Genomic DNA, 26,158 nt, shown 5'->3' with positions numbered 1-26,158 from the left:
ATCTCTACCTTTCCACAGGTGGCAGCTCTCACCTGGGTATCGTTGAGGAGGATCGCTCGGTGAGCAGTCCCAGTAACGACGAGGCAGCCATGGCGGTGATCATGAGTCTCCTGGAGGCCGATGCTGGGCTTGGCGGTCCGGTTGATTTCAGCGACTTACCTTGGCCCCTCTGATCATCCCCATGCCGACAGCTTGCGGAGCTCGACTTGGACTGATTCGCAGAACACTGAATGTGGATGGAGCTGCTCTTGGCTGCTAAGTGTGTGTGCGTGTTGTGTTTGCCTACATGTTGCACAGAGCTGAAACTATTGTATCTGGATCCCACAGGCCACATACCCTGCCTTTGCATCATCCTCGATAAAACTGGCATTGAACTTGCTCAGTTATCAGCTACTGATGTGTACGGAGGACATTTTAAGCTTTGCACAATTATATTTTTGTGGCTTTCTGGAATCTAATTCAAAGAGTGTTCTTCTGCAAAACTAAATGTTAAAGTAGGGGTTTATTTTTGCTTCATGTTCTATTTCAGACACATGTACAGATATTTATCATCGTAGCTGTGAAATGTTGCTTTAAAGCTGCAGAGTTTAGCCTGTTTGTACAGTATTTTTTAGAGGAATCATGTATAAAAGAGATCGTCATCTTTTAAACTTAAACTATTTGTATATATTGTGTAAACAGAATTTGTACCGATACTTCTCTAACCTCTTGCCCCATCCCAGGTGAGTTTGCTTCAACAGGGATGTGCTGCTTTCTTTCTGTACATACAAAACATTTAATTTATTCTCCAATCTCTTCTTTGCTCGAACATTGGTCTGCTGTTAACAGATTTAACATTTTACCTGGAAATTCTCCACTTCTTGTAAGTTGTTTCAATGTTCTTTATTGCATATTTTTAAAGAAAAGCAGGATATATAATAAAGCAAACAGAAGCTATTATCAGCATGTTGTGTTTCAACAAAGAACGGGGGATTAAACAGCCGAGACATTTGTGCCAGGTTGTTGCATACGGCAAGAACATGCAGAGGAAATTCAACATTACACACCAGCCATTTTGGAGTAGTGGGTGCAGTACTGGCCACTGTGTTACAGGAAGGATGGGGAGGCTTTGGAGAGGGTACAGAACTGGTTCACCAGGATGGAAACTGGTTCAGAAGGTATTGGTTATAAGGAAAGGAGACACAATAGAAGTTTATAAAATTAAAAGGGAGTCTGTCAGAATCTTTTTCCCAGGATGGAAATGCCAAAGATTAGAGGGCAGAGTTTGTCTGGGGGGAAAAAGTTTAAAGATGTGTGGGACAAACTTTCTTTACACAGAAAGGTGGGTGCCTGGAATGCACCTGGAATGCAAGTGCCTGGTGGTGGTGGAGGCAGATCCGATAGTGGTGTTTAGATAGGCACATAGATATGCAGTGAATCATAACTCTACACAGTACTTCTTCACAGACTGTAAAAGGAGCAATAAATCCACCCATCTTGCAATCTCACCCTGCTGTGATGCACTGCAGGATAAACATGTTAAATACATTGAAAGTGGGCGATTGTTCAGCAAGTTCATTTATGGAGTTATGAATTGATTTATGGAATGGGAAGTTTCTGTTGCATAAGTATTTAAAAAAATTAGACTTCAACCTTTTCATGGGGGGGATGAATGGATTGTCCTGCATTATAACAGTATTTCATTAGCTCTTTGGAAGAACAGCCAAAGTGTTGACAGCTGCCATGAATGGAGACTGCTTTGACGTAGTGACCCTCAGGCAACTTGATCCTTTGCTTGCTACAAATTTCCCGCAGGATATAGCAGTGTTGAGATTATTTTGACAAGCATATGGAACTGACAATTGCTGACAGACAAGCTGATACTTTGGGACCCGCGTGATGGATTTGCGGTTGCGGTGGGACTCCAGGCACCTTCTGCGGGGTGGGATAGACACAAAGTACTGGAGTAACTCAGCGGGTAGGCAGTATCTCTGGAGAAAAAGGATGGATCAGGTCTCGACCCTCAACGTTACCCTTCCTTTTTTCCCCCAGAGATGCCGCTTGATCCGCTGAATTACTCCAGCACTCTGTCTATCTTCCTTTCCACACATTCTGCTGGGTGGGAACTGTTTTGTTAGCAATGCCTGACTGGTTGAGCAAAATGCCTTGATTTAACCACACGTTGCCCTTGGCCTATAACGCCAGGAATCCACATTTTTGACTTGTAAATGATGCGGCAAACTGTCAGGTTGCATCAAGCTTGGTTTGGGAATAGCTCTGTCCAAGCCTGCAAGAAATTGCAGAGTTGTGGATCACACAGACCCGACTTGCGACTATCGACTCCATCTACATTTTACACTGCCTCAGAAAAACAGCCACGATAAAGACTTGTTCCACCCTGATCATTCCTCTTCCTCCCTGCTCCCGTCTGCCAGAAGGTAAGGAAGCACATGCCACCGACTCAGGAACAACTTTTTCCCCTCCATTATCAGGCAACATTATCTAGATGTGGCCCTTGTGGCTAAAGGGATCAGGGGGTATGGAGAGAAGGCAGGTACAGGATACCGAGTTGGATGATCAGCCATGAATGGGCGGTGCGGGCTCAAAGGGCCGAATGGCCTACTCCTGTACCTATTTTCTGTTTCTGAATGATCCTTCCATAATCTAGGGTGCTGTTCGATTCACCTCTGCCCTATTGGGGACATTGGACTTTGTCTAAGGAACTGTTTAACCACAATACTGAACACTATAATCTGCCTTCTACCCCATTGCTCTATCTATTGTACTTGAGTTTGGTGTGATTGTACCTATGTATGGTATACACAATCTGTCTGGAGAGCAAAAAGGCTTTTCACTGTACCTCGATACATTCAACAATAATAAACCTAAGCCCTTATAAATGGTTCTCAAGAGCTTTTCCCCAATTCTTCAACCACTTCAATCCCTGTCCCCCACTTGCATATCTCCATGGAAACTAGGTTCTTCCTTTGTGTTGTGTAGACCCACTCAATTCTGCACACCAGTTGCATCTTTCCTTTCTGAAGAGGCCCTGGCTTTGCCGATTTCTCTGCTCAATGCAAATTAGCAGGTCCTGGCACTACACACCCACGTGACCAGTTAGGAGCCTAACTAATGTTTTAAATCGTTCTACAGTGACAAACCTCTGACTGCAAACTATCCAGCAACCTTCAGGGATCTGAACAAATGCCAAGATGCCTTCGATCCTATACCCGTGATACATTGGCACAGATTGTGTGCGCCTTTGACTTGTTTGTCAACATCAGCGCTAGTACGTATTTGTGAGCATGAATATCTTTTCTGCTTGCATGTTATCTCTTCATGCCTTACCCATTCTTTTGTATTTCTCTTTATGTATTAAATATCTTAGGATTTCCTGTGATCTTAAGTTTTGTGTGTAGTTCAACTCCCACTTCAGACACTTATTAACACTCTGAGGGAATGCAACAGTGTCCAGGTACACATCTGAAAGATTGCAAAACTTTAGACTTTAGAGATACAGTGCGGAAACAGGTCATTCAGCCCACACCGACCAGCGATCACCCTGTACACTAGCACTATCCTACACAACAGGGATAATTTACAAATTTTACCAATAACAATTAACCTACAAACTGTCCATGTTTAGAATGTGGGAGGAAACCCACCTGCTCACGGGGAGAACGTACAAACTCTGTACAGACAGCACCTGTAGTTAGGATCGAACGGGTCTCTGGAGCTGTAAGGCCGCGACTTTACTGCTGTGCAGCCCTAAACTGACGTCCATCTGTACCCTATCCACACTAAAACACGAAGTCCCTCCAAAACAATTACCGTACACAGCTACAATGGTGTTCAGAACCAATATTTAACTTTCTGGTCAATTGCGCTGGGACTGATATCTTGCCGCACAACAGAACGGGAGGCAAAATGAAGAGATGCGTTGACACATTCAGAATAGCCAGCTCGGAAAAAGGGGATAAGAAAACAACATCCAGAGAGACAGAAATGCTTGTGATGTTTATTTATATAATCATTCCTCAGCTGTTAGAAATACTTAGAACACTCCTGCAACATTTACATATAGTTCAGAAAATTAAAATAAACGTAACGATTTCACGGGACAGCACTTGCCTCCTCCGCACATCCATAGATTATTTACCCCATGCCCCACCACTCCTGATAAATTATCCGGATGTACAAACGATTCAAACCTCCTGGGCAAATTTGGTGCACAGAACTTGGAGACCTCCCTTGTCCCGTGTTTCACCCTGTGCTGTGTCAACCATGCTGAATCTGCACAAACTTAATGCATTTCACGGTACAGGTGGCTTTTTGAAACAAAAAAATTGCAGATCAAAGCCATTCCCGGTACATATCACCCAGGCTGCAATCGCCTTTAAGTAACATTGTGCATTAAAAAATAAGAATGTGGAAGAATGAAAGACATTCCTCTCTCACTCTTCCTCCCAGAACCAAAAGCAATCGGCTGTTGGCCTTGTTGCTTGTGAAACACAAGTGGCGACTTAATACGAGGAGCTATGGTTGGTTCAGATTAGTGTACAACGCTGACACTATTTTCTCTTGCACAGATAAATGCATCATGACAACGTCAATCACCAGCAGCATGCGCGAGGGTTTCCCACGGCCCTCCCCCCTCTCTCTCCACTCACGCGAGCCGTCAGACGGCCGGGGGTGGGGGTTCCAGGTCGGGCTCGTTGCTGTTGGGGAGGATGTCGAGCTCGTCCACCTGTGGCGTGGTGTGCATGACCACCAGCTGGTCCTGTGGGAAGTCGGCCGCAGCCGCCACCAGGTTGGTGATGGATTTGCTCTTCACACACTGGAAGTCCACGTGGCGGCTCTTCCCTTCCTCCTTCTCCCAGGACATCCTGATGAATGGCCGCTGCACATAGTTGTAGATGACCTCGGGACGTCCCCCTGGCCTTTTCTTCACCTTTTCCTTGTACGTGGGGTAACCTAAACACAGAGGGACACACATGATGCTGCAGCCTTTCTCCTGGGGTAGAAACCTGACCTGAGCCCATAGACCTGAGCCCATAGCTTCTAGCTTGTCAAACTCCCTACAGACTGCACTCTAGCAAGTTTAAAGAAGGTGTGCAGGGAAAGGAATATTTGTTTAATACACACACACACAGTGGAAGTTTTTTTTTTTTTTTACACACACACACACAGATACAATGGTAGCGCTTAATAGGCTTTTAGATTGGCTGAAGAGAATGAAGGGATGTGGGCCACAAGCAGGCAGACATGATATCATGCTCAGTAGACATAGTGGGCCAAAAGAGCCCATTTCTGTGCTATATTCTGTGCCAGAATATAGCACAGAATAGACACAATGATAGCTGTATTGTATGGATGTGATTGTTCTGGAGATGGTGCATAAGGTGTGCAGATGGGGTGATTGCACAGAGGCATCCCCCCCCCATGGGTGAGAGAATCAAGAACTAGAAGGTGTGTGAGGAAAGGTTTAATAGGAACTTGAGGGGCAAATTTTCCACACGGAAGATAGTGGGTATGTGGCACAAGCTGCCAGAGGAAGGAGTTGCGACAAGAACAACATTAGTACGGGTGTTAAAGGTTACGTAGAGAAGGGTGGTGAATGGGGTTGAGAGGGAAAGAGATCAGCCATGATAGAATGGCGGAGCAGACTCGATGGGCCCAATGGCCTAATTCTGCTCCTATGACGTAAGACCATTTGAAAAGACATTTGGACAGGTACATGGATAGGAAACTTTTAGATATAGGCCAAACACGGGCAAGTGGGACTATCGTAGATGGAGCATATTTGTCAGCATGGACAAGTTGGGTCTGCTGCAGGTTACAATATTTCACTTTACAACTTAGTTCACTCCCAGGTTTATGTAGAAGGTTTACCTACTCCAGTCAGCGAAAACCTCCACGTACCTTCAATTCCCAGTCTGATCTTCTTCAATCCTCTCTCCTTCAGGACAGTCTTGGCCACATCTCTGTTCTCAATATATTTGAAGAATCGATATAACTTGGTACTGTAAATAACTGGACAAATAAGATGTACATTACTATGGCTGCATTTCATGTTATAGCAATATAACTATTATAGTTTTTTTTTTAGTAATTATAGTATTTTAGTAATAGTATTTTTTGTTGCCATATACACGTAAGTATGGTGAGATACAATGAAAATCTTGCTTGTAGTAGCATCAAAGATACATAGACTTAAAAAACATGGGGCGGCATGGTGCCGCAGTGGTACAGTTGCTGTCTTACAGCTCCAAAGACCCGGGTTCAATTCTGACTTATGGGTGCAATCTGTACGGAATTTGAACGTTCTCCCAAAGACCCGCGTGGGTTTTCTCTGCGTGCTCCGGTTTCCTCCCACACTCCAAAGACGTACAGGTTTGTAGGTTAATTTGCTTTGGTAAATTATAAATTGTCCCTAGTGTATGTAGGCTAGTGTTAGTGTGCGGGGAACGTTGGTCGGCATGGACCCGGTGGCCCAAAGGACCCGTTTCCGCGCTGTATCTCTAAACTAAACTCAATATACAAGTAAATAAATTATACATAAATGACACAGTATTCTGAAAGAAAGAACATTTCCAAAAAAAAGTTTGTGCAAAAGACATAATTAGAATAGAAAAAACAAGTATATGATGGTGCACAGGGTATTCTGTTGCGAAGGTAGGATTAGGGATGTGTAGGATGGTTCAAGAGGCTGACGACTATAGGAAAGTAGCTGTTTCTGAACCTGGTGATGTTGGACTTCAGGCCCCTCCCTGTACCTCTTGCCCGATAGCAGTGAGACGAGCACATCACACAGATGGTGAGGATTCTTGATGATAGGTGCTGTCATATTGAGGCTGCGCTATTTGTGGATGCTTTCAATGGAAGGCAGGTCGCATTCCTCCTCTTTCTATCAATGCTGTAAGTTTATAATTTCCATGGTTCATAAGCAAGTTCCAACATTTATGGTTGCAAATGTTAATCGGTTCAGGAAGAAAGAGAAAAAAAGCTGTACATCTTGGATCTTCTCTGAATTTTTAACAGAATTTGACATTAATACTTCAGATGAAAAGCCATAATGCTGAAATATTATTTATTTCCCACTCCACAGATGATGCCTTACTTGATGTGTTTCCTGCATTTGCTTTCTTTTCACGCTTCCAGAATTGGTGTGTTTTTTAGCCGCCTTTAGACTTGAGATACAGTGTGGAAACAGACCCTTCAGCTCACTAAGCCCTCCCCCACCAGCGATCACCTGTACACTAACCTATACATACTTGGGACAATTTGTATAACTTACTGAAGCCAATTAACTTACAAACCTGTACGTTTATGGAATGTGGGAGGAAACCTGAGCACCGTGAGAAAACCCACGCAGTCACAGGGAGAACGTACAAACTCTGCACAGACAGCACCCATGGTCATGATTGAACCCAGGTCTCTAGCGCTGTAAGGTAGCAACTCTACCATTGCGCCACCTTGCCGCCCCTGTGGCTTCGGATTTGGCAAGAGGAAAGGTCCAAGTAGCAAAATCAGGCACTGGCTCAAATGGAGAACGGGGAGAAAGGTGTAGGGAGTAAAATAAAATTTTCTGCTGAAGTCAAGACATGCAAGCGCGATCGAGACAGTGCGAGAGAGAGCGAGTGCGTGAGTGTACACTTTCATACACACGTTACAACTGAATACACATGCTAGCTCGACACTCCAATGTGCTTTGCCAACCTCAGTACTATTTTGTTAAATAAACACTGGCCTTGCAATGGGCAACACATTCCAAACAAAACCCCATCTGGTCCACGGACAAACTAATATGGAAAATTAATCTTCTGTAATTATCTACTATGTTGCCCCTAGCATCCCTCAGGGTAGCTTCTCCCAGCTGCTGCCAAACATGCAAAGACACGCGCAATTTAGTAAAATGGATGTAGTGCACGGATCCTCTCTAAATCATAAGTATCATCTCATCGTCAAATCATAGACTAGTACAGCAAACCTTTGTCCTGCGATTTCCCCTGGTACAGTTTCCCAATTAATCTTAGTGCCCTGGTCTTTATCCAGAGATTGGCAATTGCTTTCCTTCAGTTAATTATCCAACTCTCATTGCAAATAAATTTGTTTCCTCTACCTTTTCGGGCAGTTTCATTCCTCTCCTTCAGCGTTTCTGTGTATCTCTGTGATTGTCCCTTCTTTCCTTGGAGCGCAGGAGGCTGAGGGGTGATCTTACAGAGGTGCGTCAAATCACGAGGGGAATACATAGAGTGATTGCACAGTCTTTTCCCCAGGGTAGGTATCAAAAACTAGATACCATTTGGTTTATGGCGAGAGGGGAAAGGTTTAATAGGAACCCGAGGGACAACATTTTGGCACGGAGGGTGGTGAGTAAACTAGCTAATCTTATAGCTTGACAGTAGAACAGGAGGTTATTGAGACCCTGAAACCCCTTACATCACTCAATGTGCGACGGATATGTAACCACATTCAGATGTCTGATTGTCATATGTAGCGACAACGGAACAATTAAATTCATACTTGCTGCAGCTTAACAGGCCCGTAGATGCAATAATACAAATAATCATAATATAATCACTAATGCAATAAATTAATATCCTTAATTCTAAGTAGCCATAATAGACACCGTCCATAGAAGATCATAGTGGCTGATATTAGTGTTGTGTAGCAAACAGTCAGATGGAGACACAAGGAACAGCAGATGCTGGGTTCTTTGGTAAAACACAAAGTGCTGGAGTAACTCATTGGGTTAGGCAACATCTGTCGAGTGAATGGATAGATGTTATTTCAGGTCGGGGCCCTTCTTCTGGCTTCTTCTTCAGAAGGATCACATTCCGAAACATTATCTATCCATTCCTGCCACAGATGCTGCCTGATTTGCTGAATACAGCTTGTTGTGTTTAGTTCAGTTAACACAGGTTGTTAGTCTCAAGTGTCACACAAGTGAGACTGGATAAGGATGGCAAATTTCCCTCCCTTGAGGACATTAGCAAACATTTATTGAAAACTGGTAGTTTCAAGTCTACTTAGACTTGCTTTAATTCGAGATTAAGCAATGGTACACAATCATCTTTGTTTAAAGTTTCGAAATAAATTTAAGGAGACCAACAAGTCTTAAGAATTGTAACACTTCAAACAAATTTCAATACCAGAATGAGATCGGTGATCTTAGTCCTAGGACAGAACTGCAAAAAAAATTAGATTAATAAAAACATGTTAAAAAAGACAAGTGTACAGTGTACAATAGTGTACAAAAAAAAGACACTGTAATGTACACCGACAATGACAATTAAAGTTGAATCTGAATCTGAAAAGTGCTGGAGTAACCCAACAGGTCAGGCAGCATCGCTGGAGAACATGGATAGATGACGGATCTGAAGAAGGCTCCCAACATTGAAACATCACCTGTGCTTGTTCTCTAGAGATGCTGCCTGACCCTCTAAGTTACTTCAGCACATTGTGTCTTTTTTTGTAAACCAGAATCTGCAGTTCCTTGTATCCAAAGATAAACATGTGCCTGACAGCGAGTTCTTAAAGACGATTTGAACAATTAAAACTAAATAGCTACAAGTTTAAACCCTTACAATTAAAGGCAAACCTGCATTACGGAGAGGAGGGTTGCATTCATAGAAAACGGGTTATGTCTTAATTTCCCATTACACTGCAGCATTCCATTACATTGCATGCATCAAGAAAGGCAAATAGCAAAAAAGAAAGAGTATTCATTTATTTACTTATTGTTCTCTCAATTTGCACGATGGGTGGATTTTATTCCGTCTCAAATTTATGATTTGAGAATCTTGTAAGGGCCAATTTCCGTAACGCAAACAACCGTAATGCAGGGGGTCGCCTGTATACAGGATCCAGTCACCAGCTTACTTTGTGAATATTCTTCTCCCATCTGCGGTGGATACTCCTCGTCCCAGTCGACCACATCGTCATCCGTCAACACGACAATGTGACATTCCCGGTCGCCGCTCTGAGCACTGGCTACCATCAGCGGAAGAATCATTTCTTCCAGGTAAGATTCAAACTGCTTGCGTGCACCGTCATTGGAGAGCTCATGCATGAGGGCACCTTGAAAGCGCAAAACCCAATTGGTAAGAACCTCAGGAGGTGCGCAAAACTACAAAATACAGAGAGAAAGTAAAATCCAGATAGTCACAGCTCAAACCAGTCCATTTGGCCCACCTTGTCCATGCTTACCAAATTGGCATCCTGGGCTAGTAGCATTTGCCTGATATGTCCCACATCTTTCTAAACCCTTCCTATCCATATCTCCGTCCAAAAGTCTTTTAAAGTCATAATGGTTTCTGTTTCTGAATAAATTCACAAGTTCTAGGATCAGAATTAGGTCATTCGGCCCTATAGTATAATCCACTATTCAATCATGGCTGATCAACAGTGCCCTCCATATGTTTGGGACAAAGACCCATCATTTATTCATTTGCCTCTGTACTCCGCAATTTGAGATTAGTAAGAGAAAAAAATCCCATGTGGTTAAAGTGCACATTGTCAGATTTTAATAAAGGCTATTTTTTATACATTTTGGTTTCACCATGTAGAAATTACAGCAATGTTTATATATAGGCCCCCATTTCAGGGCACCATAATGTTTGGGACACAGCAAAGTCATGTAAATGAAAGTAGTCATGTTTAGTATTTAGTTGCATATCCTTTGCATGCAATGACTGCTTGAAGTCTGCGATTCATGGACATCACCAGTTGCTGGGTGTCTTCTCTGGCGATGCTCTGCCAGGCCTGTATTGCAGCCATCTTTAGCTAATGCTTGTTTTGGGGGCTAGTCTCCTTCAGTTTTCTCTTCAGCATATAAAAGGCATGCTCAATTGGGTTCAGTTCGGGTGATTGACTTGGCCACTCAAGAATTGACTATTTTTTTTAGCTTTGAAAAAGTCCTTTGTTGCTTTAGTAGTATGTTTGGGACCAATGTCTTGCTGTAGAATGAACCGCCAGCTAATGAGTTTTGTTTGAACTTGAGCAGATAGGATGTGTCTATACTCTTCAGAATTCATTATGTTACTACCATCAGCAGCTGTATAATCAATGAAGATAAGTGAGCCAGTACCTTCAGCAGTCATACATGCCCAAGCCATAACACCCCCACCACCGTGTTTCACAGAAGAGGTGGTAAACTTTGGATTTTGGGCAGTTCTTTCTCTCCTCCATACTTTGTTCTTGCCATCACTGATATAATCTTTGTCTCATCTGTCCACAAGACCTTTTACCAGAACTATGGTTGCTCTTTTAAGTACTTCTTGGCAAACTGTAACCCGGCCATCTATTTTTGCGGCTAACTAGTGGTTTGCATCTTGCAGTGTTGCCTCTGTATTTCTGTTCATGAAGTCTTCTGCAGACAGTGGTCATTGACAAATCCACACCGGACTTCTGAAGAGTGTTTCAGCAATAAAAGTTTCCAAGGACGATAGAAAGACTAGGTGCTAAGAGCTTTCTTATACCTGCACGAAGAAGGCAATTAAACACACCTGAGCAATTACAAACACAATCAGCCATGTGTCCGAAACATTATGGTGCCCTGAAATGAGGGGGGGACGGGACTATGTATAAGCACAGCTGTTATTTCTACATGGCAAAACCAAAATGTATAAAATTACCCTTTAATAAAATCTGACAATGTACACTTTAACCACATGTGAGTTTTTATATTACTATTCTCAAATTGTGGAGTACAGAGGCAAATAAATAAATGATGGGTCTTTGTCCCAAACATTATGGAGGGCACTGTATGTTTCTACATCAACCCCATTCTCCCCATAAACCCCGACTCCTTTACTAATCAAGGATTGCAGGTGTCCCTTACAATCGCAGCTTTAAACATATTCATCGACTTGGCCTTCACAGCCATTTGTGATCATGAATTCCACAGATTCACCACCCACCAACTAAAATAATTCCTCCTCATCTCCCTTGTAAAGGTACGTCCTTTTATTCTGAGGTTATGACCTCTGTCCTAGACTCTCCCACTAGTGGAAACATCCTCTCTGCATTCTTCATATCTTCCTCTGGTAGCTCATTCCAGATGCAGACAATCCTCCAGGTGGAAAAAGTGTCCCTTAGATCCATCTTAAGTCTCTTCCCTCTTACCTTATACCTAAGCCCTCTAGTTTTAGAATACCCATACCATATGAAAAAGAATGTCAGTGTTCACTTTATACATGCCCCTCATGTTCTTGTGCATCTCCATACAGTCGTGTCTCAGCATCCTATAGTTTAAAGTAAAAAGTCCAAGCCTATCCTACGTCTCCTTATAATTCAAGATGCACGCCCGATTAACATGCTGGTGAATCTTGAAGCCAGTTACCAATGAACATATGAAGTAGGCAACCCTGACACCCAATCCGCAATTCAATTTGACTGGAAACTCTATTACACTTCACTTGCCCATGATTTTCCCTTTGAAAGACAGAAGACTGCTCGAGTGAGACCTGATCAAGTGAGACCTCTTCAGAATACAGGTCTTTTGCTCAGAGTATGGCATGAGTGGAGCATAACATGCAGCAGTTTGCCAAGCAGGTGAAATGGGTTGAACAACAGCTTGGGAAGCTTTACCTCCCTCTCATGAGCTCAGGTAGTTCCTACTTGATACCATGAAAGTAAATCCGCTCCACAGATCTTGAATGCCTCAACACCCTTCTTAAAGAGCAGCACTACAATATTGTTTCCAATCCTAGGCAAAGATCTAATCTGTTCTCCATAAAGTCAAGGAAGCAATGTTTTTTTTTTTCTTTCCACAGAAAATTTCCGTAACATGCCCTGATCCTTCCATGATTTCCACATGCCACAGTCCAGCTCCCCCCCCCCCCCACCTCTCTTCAAATTTGCATCAGATTGTACTACTCTCATCATGCTGAAACTGCTTTTACTGCAAGCCTGCAAAGTACACAGGTGACTAAATACTTCACTAGGACACAGAAACTTTGGAGACCGTGCAGAAGAGGTTCACCAAAATGCTGCCTGGAAAGGAGAGTAGTAGCTATAAGGTAGTGTGGACAAACATGGATTATTTTCTCTGGAATGTCAGAGGCCGAGGCGAGACCTGATAGAAGTATATAAAACTATGATGGGCATTAGAGACAGTCACACGCTTTACCCAGGGTGGAAATATCAAAGGCGAGAGGCCATCATTTTATGGTCAGAGGGGGAAAGTTTAAAGGAGATGTGCAGGGCCAGTTCTCTTTTTGCACAGTGGTGCGTGCCTGGAACACACTGCTATGGGTGGTGGTAGAAAAAGATATGATAGTGGCGGTTAAGAGGTTTTTATATAGGCACATGGATATGTATGGAATGGAGTATTATGGATCACAGTCAATCAAAGGAGATTAACAGGGCATGATGTTCAGTACAGACATTGTGGAGGGCCTGTTCCTGTGCTGTACTGGTCCACATTCTATACGCATTTGGAAAAAGACAAGTTTGCCGGAGAGACAGCACTCACTGAGATCTCTGCATTTGATGGTACTGTAGTCAAAGGAGATGCAGAGGTAGTCACAGGCTTCCCTCAATTCAGGAATTGAGATCCCATCTGGACATCTGATTATACCAGTCTTGTAATAATCCTGCAAAACATGAAACATTTAATAGCTTTACAAGGGAAACTGAATCAGAAAAGCAATAAAAATACAAGATTTTGCTGTGTTAATGGAACCCACGCAGCAGACGGAATGATTTTAAACTGCAGCACACAAAGCCTAGGTGCTGACACTTAGATGTAAAGCTGCTAATCCTAGCAGTTCATCTCAAAAGCTAATCTCAAAAAGATGTGCACAGAAGCGGAGACCAACTATGGTTTTCAGATGGGAGATAACCAGTCTGAAATGAGTTCCCACAAGTTATCCTTACTTCTGCATGATAAATTCCACTCACTATATCAAAAATAGAAACGGCCTTTGTAAATAACATACAGTGATAACACTCAGCAGGTGAAGGTGCAAGGGGAAGGCAATTTATAAATTCAAAAACCAAAGCGCTGGAGGAACTTAATGGTTCGGGGCTGCATGTGTGGAGAGAATGGACAGTAAGTTTTGGGTTGGGCCTTTTCTTTTCTTTAGACTTAAAACTGTGAGTAGAAATTAATCCATAAAATAGTCTCGTTAATCTGATTTCTTCACAAAATGATTCAGAAAATCCTACTCCATAATAATAATAATAGATGATGAATCTGTGGCATTCATTGCCAGTTAGCTGTGGAGGCCAAGACATTGGGTGTTTTTAAGGCAGAGATTGAGATTCTTGATTATAAAGGTGTCAAAAGTTACAGGGAGAAGGAAAAGAATGGGGTTGAGAGGGAACAATAGATTAGCTATAGAATGGAGGAGTTGACAGAATGAATGAGATACAGAATTAAATTCACACTCGTGGAATTTGAGCGAATGGCCTAATTCTGCTCCTGTGTCTTATGGTCTTATAATTGACTATTTTTCCCAACTTTATTTTGGGCTGTGGGCGGGCCCAGCATGTCTATTGATTGGCCAGTCTTAGTTACCTCAACAACAGTGGGCTTAGCCACACAAGTCATCATGTGGAGAACACGTCCACTGTGTAGTGTAGGGCAACATCAATATACGCTGAGTGTAGACATAATTGGTTTACTTTGTAAATCTGTATGGTTCTTAGACAACTCAGCAATTTTCACAGCTTTTCCCTCAACATCAGGTCAATTGAAATTGTATGTTTGAGATGCGATTTGTGTTCCTGACCTACTAGCTTTTTTCATACAATGTCAGCTGCAGTTAATGTGAGTTGTAGCTGGCAAATCGTCCCTGATTTAATTACCTGACAACTAAACATTCCTGATTAATGCAAAAGTTTGAAAAGGGGAAGCATATTTGTATTCCTTATTTAGGAAGTAGGTGTTATTAATTAATATTAATTATATTATCAACCATTGTCCATTAATCGGTAAGAAAATTAGTATGTTATATAACGAGCTATATGTTCATTTTGCAGATAGAAGCATTGTCGTATTTATTGCCTCCACCACTTGTCCTTAAGAAGGCAATGGTGAGCCACCTTTATGAACTTCAATCACAGCTTCTCCCAGGCTACAAAGTAATGAGTGCAAAAGATAAATCTAATGAACATGAAGAAACGCTGATATTTTTCTAAGTCAGAAAGGTGTGTGGCTTGGAGGGTCGTCCACGTGGTGTCGTTCCAGTCTCCTGCGCCCCCTTGTTCACCAAGTGGTAGACTTTGAGTTTTGCTATGAAGATAAGCTCAATAGAGTTGAAGAGTTATATATCATGGAAACATGCGCGTCTGCCGAACTCCTCTCTGCTAACCAAGATGTCTATCGTGGTTGGCCCTATTTTCCTGCACTGGGTACATACTCTTCTTAACCTTTTTTATCTACGTACCTTTCTAAATGTATTTTGAACACTAATTATATCCGCCACTATTTTCCTCTGACAGCTTGCTCTGTATACCACCACTGTGCATAACAATTGCTCCACAGCTCCCCTTTAAATCTTTACCCTCCCATCTTAAATCTATGCCCTCCCCTACACTGGGAAAAAGACTGGGACCACCCACCTTATCTATGCCTTTATATATCTCTATATGGTCACCCCTCAATATTTTTCGCTCCAGGGATCAAAAAACTACCTGCCTATCCCGCCTCTCTTTAAAACATAAGCCCTCCAGTCCCGCCAACATCCTCATGTTTCGTTTCTTCATCCTTTCAGGTTTAATGATATCCATCTTATAGCTGGTGGACCAGAACTGTGCTCAATATTCCACTATTTATAAACATCCTTACAGCTTGAAATTTTTCTATCTCGGGTCACCTCATCCTTGGGTTATTTAACCTCTCCAGCTCCACCACCATGCAGATAGATCTTCAGCAAACAGACCCACCTCAGACTGTATGATAGACAAAATGCTATTGATGAAGCAGCTGAAGACAAGTGGAACTGGTCCTTGCAAGGAGGCACACCTACAGCGAAGTTCTAACAGCGGGGTGACAGTGCTCAACTCCACAGAACTTTCCTTTGTCCAAGGTAAAACATTGAACTCTATTCCCCATATGCCAAATGCAGTCTGACCCACGTATTTTCATCGTTTTCTGTTTTCATTGCAGATATCTCACTGCTGCAATTTTTAAATTTTAATTTGCCATTATTGAGTCATAGAGCTGTACAGCACAGAAATAGCCTTGTTGGCCCAACTTTCCCATGCCGACCAAGTTGGCATATCTTGGCCTGCATTTGGCCCAGAGCCCTCCAAATCCTTCCTTCCCATATACCTATCCAAATACATTTTCAGTTTAGTATGTTAATTTAATTTATTATTTAAACTATACCATGCGTAGTCTTCTATACTTCAGGAAAAAGTAAATAGCTTTGCCTTTTGCAATATTTTACTATGTTGCAAAATATGAATACATTTCTCCACTGGAAGGGAAAACAAAGCAGATTAACAAGTCAGGGCTAATTTCCATACGACAGGATGAATACCTGCATCTAATGTCATAGTGAACAGATGGAGTTGCATTATTTAACATTCCAAATCCAACATTGTGGCTGGCATAAACCCCTCTGAAGAAGGGTTTAAATGCAGCACCAAAAGACAATTATGCAAGGGCATTGCATCACAACCAATGGACGATCTCAGTAAAGCTTTTCAGATCTGTTTTAGATCAGCATATTGCTCTGCTTCTGACAGCATGCTATTTTTAAATTTTGTAAGAGTCAACTCTGATGCATATTAATATCCGCTCACGTCCATCAGCGACAGGGATTTTGTTTGCCCTCATTGTTTCAAATGGTTCAAGTAATTAACTATTATTTCCTGCCATTTTAAAAGCATTTACTCAAATAAAAACAGCCCATCCATATGACAGAAGCAAATTTTTGCTTTTAAACTCTCACAAGCTCAGTACCGCAGCAACACTGCAAATCTTCAATGCTACAAATTTACCAAAATAGCTCGAAACACCGTGGAGCTGATTCCTTCAGCCACCTCGTACTCTCCCTTTTCATTTGGACGTGTGAAATTGTGCTCTCTTCCCGATCCAAACATCCTGTGGGGACACAGAGTGGTTAGAAACATATCGGTAAATTTGTATTGACTACTTCACTCGTCGAGGGAAAAGGCCTATTTAATGTTCAGTTGAAGCCCAGAGAATTAATTAAGTATCAGAACTGAAACTGAAGGGCGTCCTAACCGCTCAACCTTGAACAACTCCAGGCTTCGAAGGAGGGTGGGATACGAGTGTGGTATATAAAGACAGCACAACATTTATTTTAAATGGCATCCAAGTCAAGAAAATCATTCCAAATTCACACATCCCTTCCAAACATTTCAAATGTTTCCTCTTAAATTCAACACATCATAATAGTGATGAATAGTAGTTTTAATATTCTGTTCAATAACATCTTTCAATGTGGCTGATATTATGTCCACAAAATATTATTTTTGATTTTAGTCGAGAAACAATGTAAAGTGAAATGTTTGTAACATACAACATTGCAGCTTCAATGCAGAGGAATACCTTAAAGGTTTTAAACAAAGGACTTTAAAGGGTAATTGAGTGTTTAGTGAAGAAGTTGAAATGAGGCAGGTAAAGGTGTGGCTGCCATTAATGGGCAAGAGTGGGCTATCGTAAAATCTTCTTATTTTGTAACATCGCCCAATTCCACAGCGAGCCTCGGTTGACATCACATACGAAAACCCTAATTCATATGCACCCCTGACCAACCTGCATCATTCTTCCTACATAAGCTTGAGCTCATCCGAAACAGTGCTTCACAATCCTAATACGTGCTGCACTGTTCACTCACCAGCCCATGCACAGTTAACTGCAACAACTTCCAATTAAACATTCTCCAGAGAAAATAATCCAAGTCTTGTCTTAACCTCTCTTTATTGCTGATACCATCTAAACCAAGCAACACTCTGGTAAACTTCTTCTGCATCCTGTCCAACCTCCCTATAATGGGGTGACAACTGCAAATGTATACACAGGATCAGTGTGAAGGGGTTTGATTTGGTAGGCGAGGGGAAAGAAGGGAAATTATCAGAGAAAACGATAGTCCCCATCTTGATAACAAACTCATAAGATTTCACATTTGTCCACAGAGGAATGAGAGAGAGATTTATGGAGTCGTTGTCTCGTGCAGTTAGTGCCTCATAGGTGTGTGTGGGGGCTGTTTCTGCAACCCAGAATAATCCTATCATATTATACATTAGCACTGTCAGCAAGACAAAGGAGCCAGTTATCGACCTCGGGGGGGGGGGTCTATTGGAGAATTTGGCCTAATCACCACCAAAGGTGCCGGTGGAAGTGTTTGAGAGCTTCAAGTTCCCTGGCGTATATATTACCAATGATCTGTCGTGGACCAACCGCATTGGAGCCAATGAGGCACACCAACCCTTCCACTTCCTCAGGAAACTGAGGAAATTCCACTCATAAATAGCTTCTTCCCCTCTGTTATCAGGCTTCTGAATGGTCCTTCCATGAGCTAGTGGACTGCCTGATTCACCTCACCCCCATTGTGGATATTGGATTTTGTCTATGGAACCGATGGGTTACAATGCTGAGAACTATATTCTACACTCTATATCTTTCCCTTTGCTCTGCCTATTGTACTTGATAATGGTCTGATTGTATTTATGCACAGTAATATCTGATTTTATTGGACAACAGGCAAAACAAACCTTTTCACCTCGATACACTCGACAATAATGAATCTAAACCTCATCTATTCCTATAGAATTGTTGCAGCCGTGAGGCAGAAATAGAGTACAATGCTACATTCCACACCCTCAATCACTACATCTAAAAAAATAGACCCAGAGACACAATGGGATTTAGTTTACAAAGTGAGATGCAAAATGCTGTCTAAAAATACAGTGGAAATAGAAGACATTTTTTGAAAAGGGAATGGAAAATTGAAATATAAAAATCTGCAGAATACAAGGGGGGATTGGAGGGATGTGCATCATGTGCAGGAAGGTAGGGTTGGTTTAATTTGGCATTTAAGTTTGTGGTTTGAAAGGCTTGTTCCTACGCTGTGCTGTTCTATGATCTAAATAGGTGGAAAGAGCAGAGATAATACTAATGCGTCCCCCTGTGTGCCTCTGCTTTATTTCTTGAGTTATTTATGAAAATGTTCACAAATCTGAAATATCTTTGAAAATAAACTAATATGGCCTGCCATCAACCAAAGGGGCTGAATCCATCACTACTGCAGAGTTATACAATCCAATGATTCCAAGTACAATGCAAGCATATGGTTTTGGTTTCAATGGCTGGGTAACCATAACACGGCTCCATCACTCCTTTGGGAGGATGCATTAAACGTGAACCTTAGGTTTCTTGTCATTTATGGAGTAGGGACATTTTGTGGACACTGCTTACCTGCCCAGCATTGTGTTGGGTTGTGCAGTGAAAATGGAAGGATCCACTACAAATCTGGTGTTGTCCACAATGAGTGTCACTCGTTCTGACGTGCGGACGCTTCGAGTTCCGTCCTTCGGGTTCTCGTAGACAAAAACCATCTCCCCACCTGACTTGCACGTTCCATCAGCAGTGGATTGGCTACAATTCCGGCTGAGGTTGCCAATGCTGCTGGCGCCATTTGGGGAAATCTTTTGAAGACGCGGGCTGCTGGGCCGTGAAGTTGAGATGTGATCCTTTTCTCGGTCTAAAGGCAAAAACGTCACATTAAAAACCTACCATCATTTGCAAACACTTTCTGTGCAACAGCAGACCTAGATCCTGCCCAATCACAGTCCTGCCCTGCCATTACCACATGCAAGTCGTCCTATTACTTCATAAAAAAGAGGATCTCTGACTATCGAGAGGCTATTTGACTTGTACTTGGAACGTTTCAGCCAAAATGTAATTGGGTTTGGTAAAATAAAGAGATGATACTACCTTACCTCTGCTCTACATTGGTGGAAGAATTAAGGTCAAATCGCTGAGTGTCAAATTATTAGGGGAGGAAAAAGGGATATTACATACATGGATTACATACTTTACTGGACTTTATCTTGTATGAAACGTTATTAACGTTATTCCCCTTCTCATGTATCCGGGCACTATGGATGGCTCGATTATAGTCATGTATTGTCTTTCTGCTGACTGGTTAGCACGTAACAAATGCACCTCCAGACACAACCGTTCCCCTGGCCGACTTTGTGGCCTGGTATCTCACCCACCCAACGGCCTAGGTAGACCTTTCAGTATCGTTTGAATCCATTCGGAAGCGTGACCTTTGTTGGTCTGGTAAAATGGATAATCCAGCAAGGCTCTGGAACCAAGGTTGGCGGAAAATCAGTGATAGACCTGGACCAGCCAAAATCATATTGAAAAAGTTGAGAACATAAACCTTGAGGCAACTGGTTATTTACACTATTACCTTGATCTAATAGTGGATAGCAGTTATCAAATGTTTAATTTTGTCATAACTGAAGTCAGACTGAACTGCTCATATCTTCTTTGTTAAGAGGAGCTGCATCATTTCTTAATGAGACATTTTAGCTGCACTAAAACTGGATCTTGAGCTCCACTTTCCAAGACTAACCTCTAAAGCTGGTTGTATACATTACAAGTGCAAATTTTTTCTGGGCTCTATGACTCCATGTTGTGGATCTGATGAAAGTTGTAAGCAGAAACCAAGTTCTTAATAGGCTGCTCAGAAATCTAGGAAGTATATTTCAGTTACAATTTGGCATGGATTATGCAGCAACCACAATACTGGGCATCAAGTAACTGGGGTCTGGTGTCAGCTAGGCAGAGGAATAGCTGAAAATAAGATTTGGGTTTCTACAGAAGAAATAAAGGTAACAGATAGCCTTGATTTGACTTCAAAAATTCTCTTTGCAAATCTTATGGGTGAAATAGAAACCCATGGACCGTACTATCCATTTTTACATAAAAGCCAAAAGATATCAGTTGTTTTGATTCAGTCAAAGACACATATTCTAAATCCTAAGACTTTTCTCTGGTTTAACACTCCTTTCGGTCTTTTTGAGCATTATAAGGTATACTCTGAAACATACCATTAGTAGGGAGGGAGATAAGATGGTACATGTGGTAAAATACCTTCCTGAAGTTCGATACTGAAGTTCGATACTACCTCGAACAAGCATCAGATCAATTTTCAGTCCAATTACTGCTGCTTTTCTGCTGAGTCCACTCCCTTTTATAAAGTTGGTTACGTAGGGTGAATACGCAAATGTGAGATTGCATTGTGGATTTGAGAATATAGTTAGCCAAGTTTACTCGTGTTCACAAAATTCCACATATATTAGGCAACTTATTACGAACAAGGGGACTCTCTGGTTTGAAAATGTATAGAAATATTTGAATACCTCGCCATAAAAGTCAGAGAGTCAGAGCTGTACAGCATGGAAACATGCTCTTCATCCCACCTTGTCCATGTCGATCAAGCTGGCATATTGGGCTAATCCCATTTGCCTGCATTTGACATGTAGCCCTCTAAACCCAGCCTATCCAAATATCTGTTCAAATGTCTTTTATAAGACGTGATTGTATCAACTCATATAGCTTCCTCTGGCAGCTCATTCCTCCGAGTGAAAAAGAAGATAGACACAAAAAGCTGGAGTAACTCAGCGGGACAGGCAGCATCTCTGGAGACGTTTTGGGTCAAGACCCTTCTTTAGAATGAAAAGGTTGTCCCTGAGGTCTCTCCTAAATCTCTCCCCTCAAGTCTATGCCCTCCAGTTTCAGAATCCTCTACCCAGGGAAAAAGACTGTGTCCACTTTATTCGTACCCCTCAATGAGGCCAGCCCTCTGCCTTTTATGTTCCAAAGAATAATTCCCAGTCTATCCAAACTCTCCCTAAAATCTAAGCCCACAATGCTGAGGACAGGGCTCGAATGGGAGAACTAGTATTTGCTCATATAGATCAGCGCTATAATCTCAGCACCCTGCACTCTGTTGGCATATTCTCACCTCTGCCAGTGATATCTGAACTTAACACACTTAAAATAACGACTACCAGTTTTGTAATAAACTTGCTTTCCAAAGATTCTATAATTTTTTTTTTTTTTTTTTACCAATTGCCCACATTGCACAGGATTATCAACTCCGTTTAAATCCTTGGGCATTGGAGAACGGCTTGAATTAATGTTGATGCAAGATCAATAAAGCTTTAGCAAACAATTATTTTAAAATATGTACCGTAGTCTTTATGTACTGAATCGGATTAGCAGAGTAACACTGGACTTAAACTCCCACCACAGCAGTTTGCAGTTTGGCCTTGCATGACATTCCATTATCGATATACTTCTACAATATACATTATGTTGTTTACCCCTGTATTTATTAAAATGCAAACAATTGCTGACACTGCTAAAATGCAGGTATGATAAAAGCACTTGAGTTTTATCCATAGACAAACTACAAATTTAGCAAAATAAGATACCGGGCTTCAGTTTTTCACCTTTGAAGATATTTGAATTTACTGACAATATGAACTATTATTTTCATAGTGTAATTTGTAGCACCAGCATTGTGAATGAGTCATATCTATTTAAAAGCCAAAAGACCCAAGACCCAAGAATAACTACAGGCGCCAAAGCACAAAAAAAAATCCCAGTTCCTAAACTGTGTTGTTTGTTGTACTTTACTTTTATTACCTATCCACCCATCAGGGTAGCACAGTGGGATCGTTGGTAGAGACGCTGTGTTGCAGCACCGGAGACCCGTTTTCAATCCGGACCTCGAATGCTGTCTATGTGCAGTTTGCATGTTCTCCCTGCGACCGTGTGGGTTTCTTTCGGATGCATCAGCTTGAATTGAATTGAATTGAATTGAATACCTTTATTGTCATTCAGATCTTACGGTCTGAACGAAATTTCGTGCCTGCAGTCATACATACAATCATACAATAATAACAACAATAAACACAAATTAACATCCACCACAGTGTATCCTCCAAGCACCTCCTCACCGTGGTGGAGGCAAAAATCTTAGGGTTACTGTCTCTTCCCTCCTCTTCTCCCTCTGCGGCTTCCTCCCACATTCCAAAGACATGCGGGTTTATAGGTTAATTGGCCTCTGTAAAGTGCCACTTGTTTGAAGGGAGTTGAAGTGAAAATGGGATAACATAGTGAATGGGTGATCAATGGTCAGTGTGCTGCATCTTTCAATCAATCATCATTCTCCACCTCAATTTTACCACTAACTCCTTCAACTAACGGTGACTTGTTCATTTGGATTCAGTGGCTGCTTTGCCAATAGTCTGTCTGTCCTTTCTTTTTGTTATTTTTAGTATGTGTTAAAAAGTATGTTTTAGTGTTCCTTGGTTTGTTTTATGTGGGGGGTGGGGGAATTTTATTTTCAATCTCTTACCTCGACGGAGATGCGATTTTTTCCCGTATCGTAACACCGTCCCCATTGCGCCTAACATCGTGGAGTTGGCGGCCTTTTCTGGAGACCGACGGATGCTCCAAGCCGCAGGAGTCTGCGGGACTTTAACATCGCGGAGCTTGCGATCCCTTTGCCGGGGATCGAAGCTCCAACCGCGGGGCCAGTGGACTTTAACATTGTGAAGCCCGTGGTCTCCGGTAAGAAGAGGCCGACTCAGGAGCTCCATGCTACGGAGAGAGTTTCAACCGCCCGATGCGGGAGTTTCGATCACCATGGATATGCCTATGCAATTTATTTTTAAATGATACCAACGAACCTGCCTTCACCACTTCCACTGGAAGCTCATTCCACACCACTACCACTCTCTGAGTAAAGAAGTTCCCCCTCATGTTACCCCTAAACTTTTGTCCCTTAATTCTGAAGTCATGTCCTCTTGTTTGAATCTTCCCTATTCTCAAAGGGAAAAGCTTGTCCACATCAACTCTGTCTATCCCTCTCATCATTTTAAAGACCTCTATCAAGTCCCCCCTTAACCTTCTGCGCTCCAGAGAATAAAGACCTAACTTATTCAACCTTTCTCTGTAACTTAGTTGTTGAAACCCAGGCAACATTCTAGTAAATCTCCTCTGTGCTCTCTCAATTTTGTTGACATCCTTCCTATAATTGGGCGACCAAAATTGTACACCATACTCCAGATTTGGTCTCACCAATGCCTTGTACAATTTTAACGTTACATCCCAGCTTCTATACTCAATGCTCTGATTTATAAAGGCTAGCATACCAAAAGCTTTCTTTACCACCCTATCTATATGAGATTCCACCTTCAAGGAACTATGCACGGTTATTCCCAGATCCCTCTGTTCAACTGCATTCTTCAATTCCCTACCATTTACCATGTACGTCCTATTTTGATTTGTCCTGCCAAGGTGTAGCACCTCACATTTATCAGCATTAAACTCCATCTGCCATCTTTCAGCCCATTCTTCCAAATGGCTTAAATCACTCTGTAGACTTTGGAAATCCTCTTCATTATCCACAACACCCCCTATCTTGGTATAATCTGCATACTTACTAATCCAATTTACCACACCTTCATCCAGATCATTGATGTACATGACCAACAAAACAACAAAGGACCCAACACAGATCCTTGAGGCACCCCACTAGTTACCTGCCTCCAACCCGACAAACAGCCATCCACCATTACCCTCTGGCGTCTCCCATTCAGCCACTGTTGAATCCATCTTGCTACTCCTGCATTTATACCCAACAGTTGAACCTTCTTAACCAACCTTCCATGAGGAACCTTGTCAAAGGCCTTACTAAAGTCCATATAGACAACATCCACTGCTTTACCTTTGTCAATTTCCCTAGTAACCTCTTCAAAAAATTCAAGAAGATTAGTCAAACATGACCTTCCAGGCACAAATCCATGTTGACTGTTCCTAATCAAACCCTGTTTATCCAGATGCTTATATATATTATCTCTAAGTATCTTTTCCATTAATTTGCCCACCACTGAAGTCAAACTAACAGGTCTATAATTGCTAGGTTTACTCTTAGAACCCTTTTAAAATAATGGAACAACATGCGCAGTACGCCAATCCTCGGGGACTATTCCCGTTTGTAATGACATTTGAAATATTTCTGTCATAGCCCCGGCTATTTCTACACTAACTTCCCTCAATGTCCTAGGGAATATCCTGTCAGGACCTGGAGACATATCCACTTTTATATTTTTCAAAAGTGTCAGTACTTCTTTTACTTTGAAACTCATAGTATCCATAGCTACTCTACTGGTTTCCCTTACCTCACATAATTTAATATCCTTCTCCTTGGTGAATACCGAAGAAAATAAATTGTTCAATATCTCCCCCATCTCTTTTGGCTCTGCAGATAGCTGTCCACTCTATCTCTCCAATGGACCAATTTTATCCCTCGTTATCCTTTTGCTATTAAAATAGCTGTAGAAACCCTTTGGATTTACTTTCACCTTACTTGCCAAAGCAACCTCATAACTTCTTTTAGCTTTTCTAATTTCTTTCTTAAGATTCTTTTTACATTCCTTATACTCCTCAAGCACCTCATTTACTTCATGCTGCCTATAATTATTGTAGATCTCCCTCTTTTTCCGAACAAGATGTCCAATTTCCCTTGAAAAACCAGGGCTCTTTCAAATTTTTACTGTTCCCTTTCAACCGAACAGGAACATAAAGATTCTGTACTCTTAAAATGTCCCCTTTAAATGTCCTCCATTTCTCTTCTACATCCTTCCCATAAAACAAAATGTCCCAGTTCACTCCTTTTAAATCATTTCGCATCTCATCAAAGTTAGCCTTTCTCCAATCAAAAATCTCAACCTTAGGTCCAGTTCTGACCCTCTCCATAATTATATTGAAACTAATGGCATTGTGATCACTGGTCACGAACTGTTCCCCAACGCATACCTCCGCCACCTGTCCCGTCTCATTTCCTAACAGGAGGTCCAGCACTGCCCCTCCTCTAGTAGGTACCTCTATGTATTGCTGCAAAAAACTATCCTGCACACATTTTACAAACTCCAAACCATCCAGCCCATTTACAGAATGTGTTTCCCAGTCTATGTGTGGAAAGTTGAAATCTCCCACAATCACTACCTTGTGCTTACTACTAATATCTGCTATCTCCTTACATATTTACTCTTGCAATTCTCGATCCCCATTTGGCGGTCTATAATACACCCCTATAAGTGTTGCTACACCTTTTCCACTTCTCAGTTCCACCCAAATAGCCTCCCAAGATGAGCCCTCCAATCT

At 41.9% G+C, this 26,158-nt stretch overlaps 2 protein-coding genes across 8 annotated transcripts in view; one reads left to right on the top strand and one right to left on the bottom strand.

The window, feature by feature from the left end:
* LOC129705646 (basic helix-loop-helix ARNT-like protein 1) overlaps nucleotides 1-3,354 on the top strand; it is a 60,863-nt gene extending 57,509 nt beyond the window's left edge. For both annotated transcript variants that reach the window (XM_055649306.1, XM_055649305.1), the window contains exon 18: nucleotides 19-3,354. In XM_055649306.1, the coding sequence (XP_055505281.1) occupies nucleotides 19-173 (155 nt within the window). In that variant the 3' untranslated portion in view covers nucleotides 174-3,354. The remainder of the gene's footprint in view (nucleotides 1-18) is intronic.
* A 631-nt stretch (nucleotides 3,355-3,985) lies between these two features.
* Nucleotides 3,986-26,158, bottom strand: part of btbd10b (BTB (POZ) domain containing 10b) — a 60,729-nt gene continuing 38,556 nt past the window's right edge. For 4 of the 6 annotated variants that reach the window (XM_055649310.1, XM_055649308.1, XM_055649309.1 and 1 more), the window contains 7 exons: nucleotides 22,631-22,783; nucleotides 19,382-19,667; nucleotides 16,939-17,041; nucleotides 13,460-13,580; nucleotides 9,865-10,062; nucleotides 5,902-6,012; nucleotides 3,986-4,953 (listed from right to left, as the gene is read on the bottom strand). In XM_055649310.1, the coding sequence (XP_055505285.1) occupies nucleotides 4,658-4,953; nucleotides 5,902-6,012; nucleotides 9,865-10,062; nucleotides 13,460-13,580; nucleotides 16,939-17,041; nucleotides 19,382-19,667; nucleotides 22,631-22,783 (1,268 nt within the window). In that variant the 3' untranslated portion in view covers nucleotides 3,986-4,657. The remainder of the gene's footprint in view (nucleotides 4,954-5,901; nucleotides 6,013-9,864; nucleotides 10,063-13,459; nucleotides 13,581-16,938; nucleotides 17,042-19,381; nucleotides 19,668-22,630; nucleotides 22,784-26,158) is intronic. The other 2 variants (XM_055649312.1, XM_055649311.1) reach the window with 1 other exon arrangement.

This window comes from Leucoraja erinacea, chromosome 18 (assembly GCF_028641065.1).
Source record: "Leucoraja erinacea ecotype New England chromosome 18, Leri_hhj_1, whole genome shotgun sequence".
In the NCBI taxonomy this organism is placed as follows: domain Eukaryota; kingdom Metazoa; phylum Chordata; class Chondrichthyes; order Rajiformes; family Rajidae; genus Leucoraja; species Leucoraja erinaceus.
The sequence above is the reverse complement of the archived record's forward strand: the minus strand, read 5'-3'. Positions and strand labels throughout refer to the sequence as shown.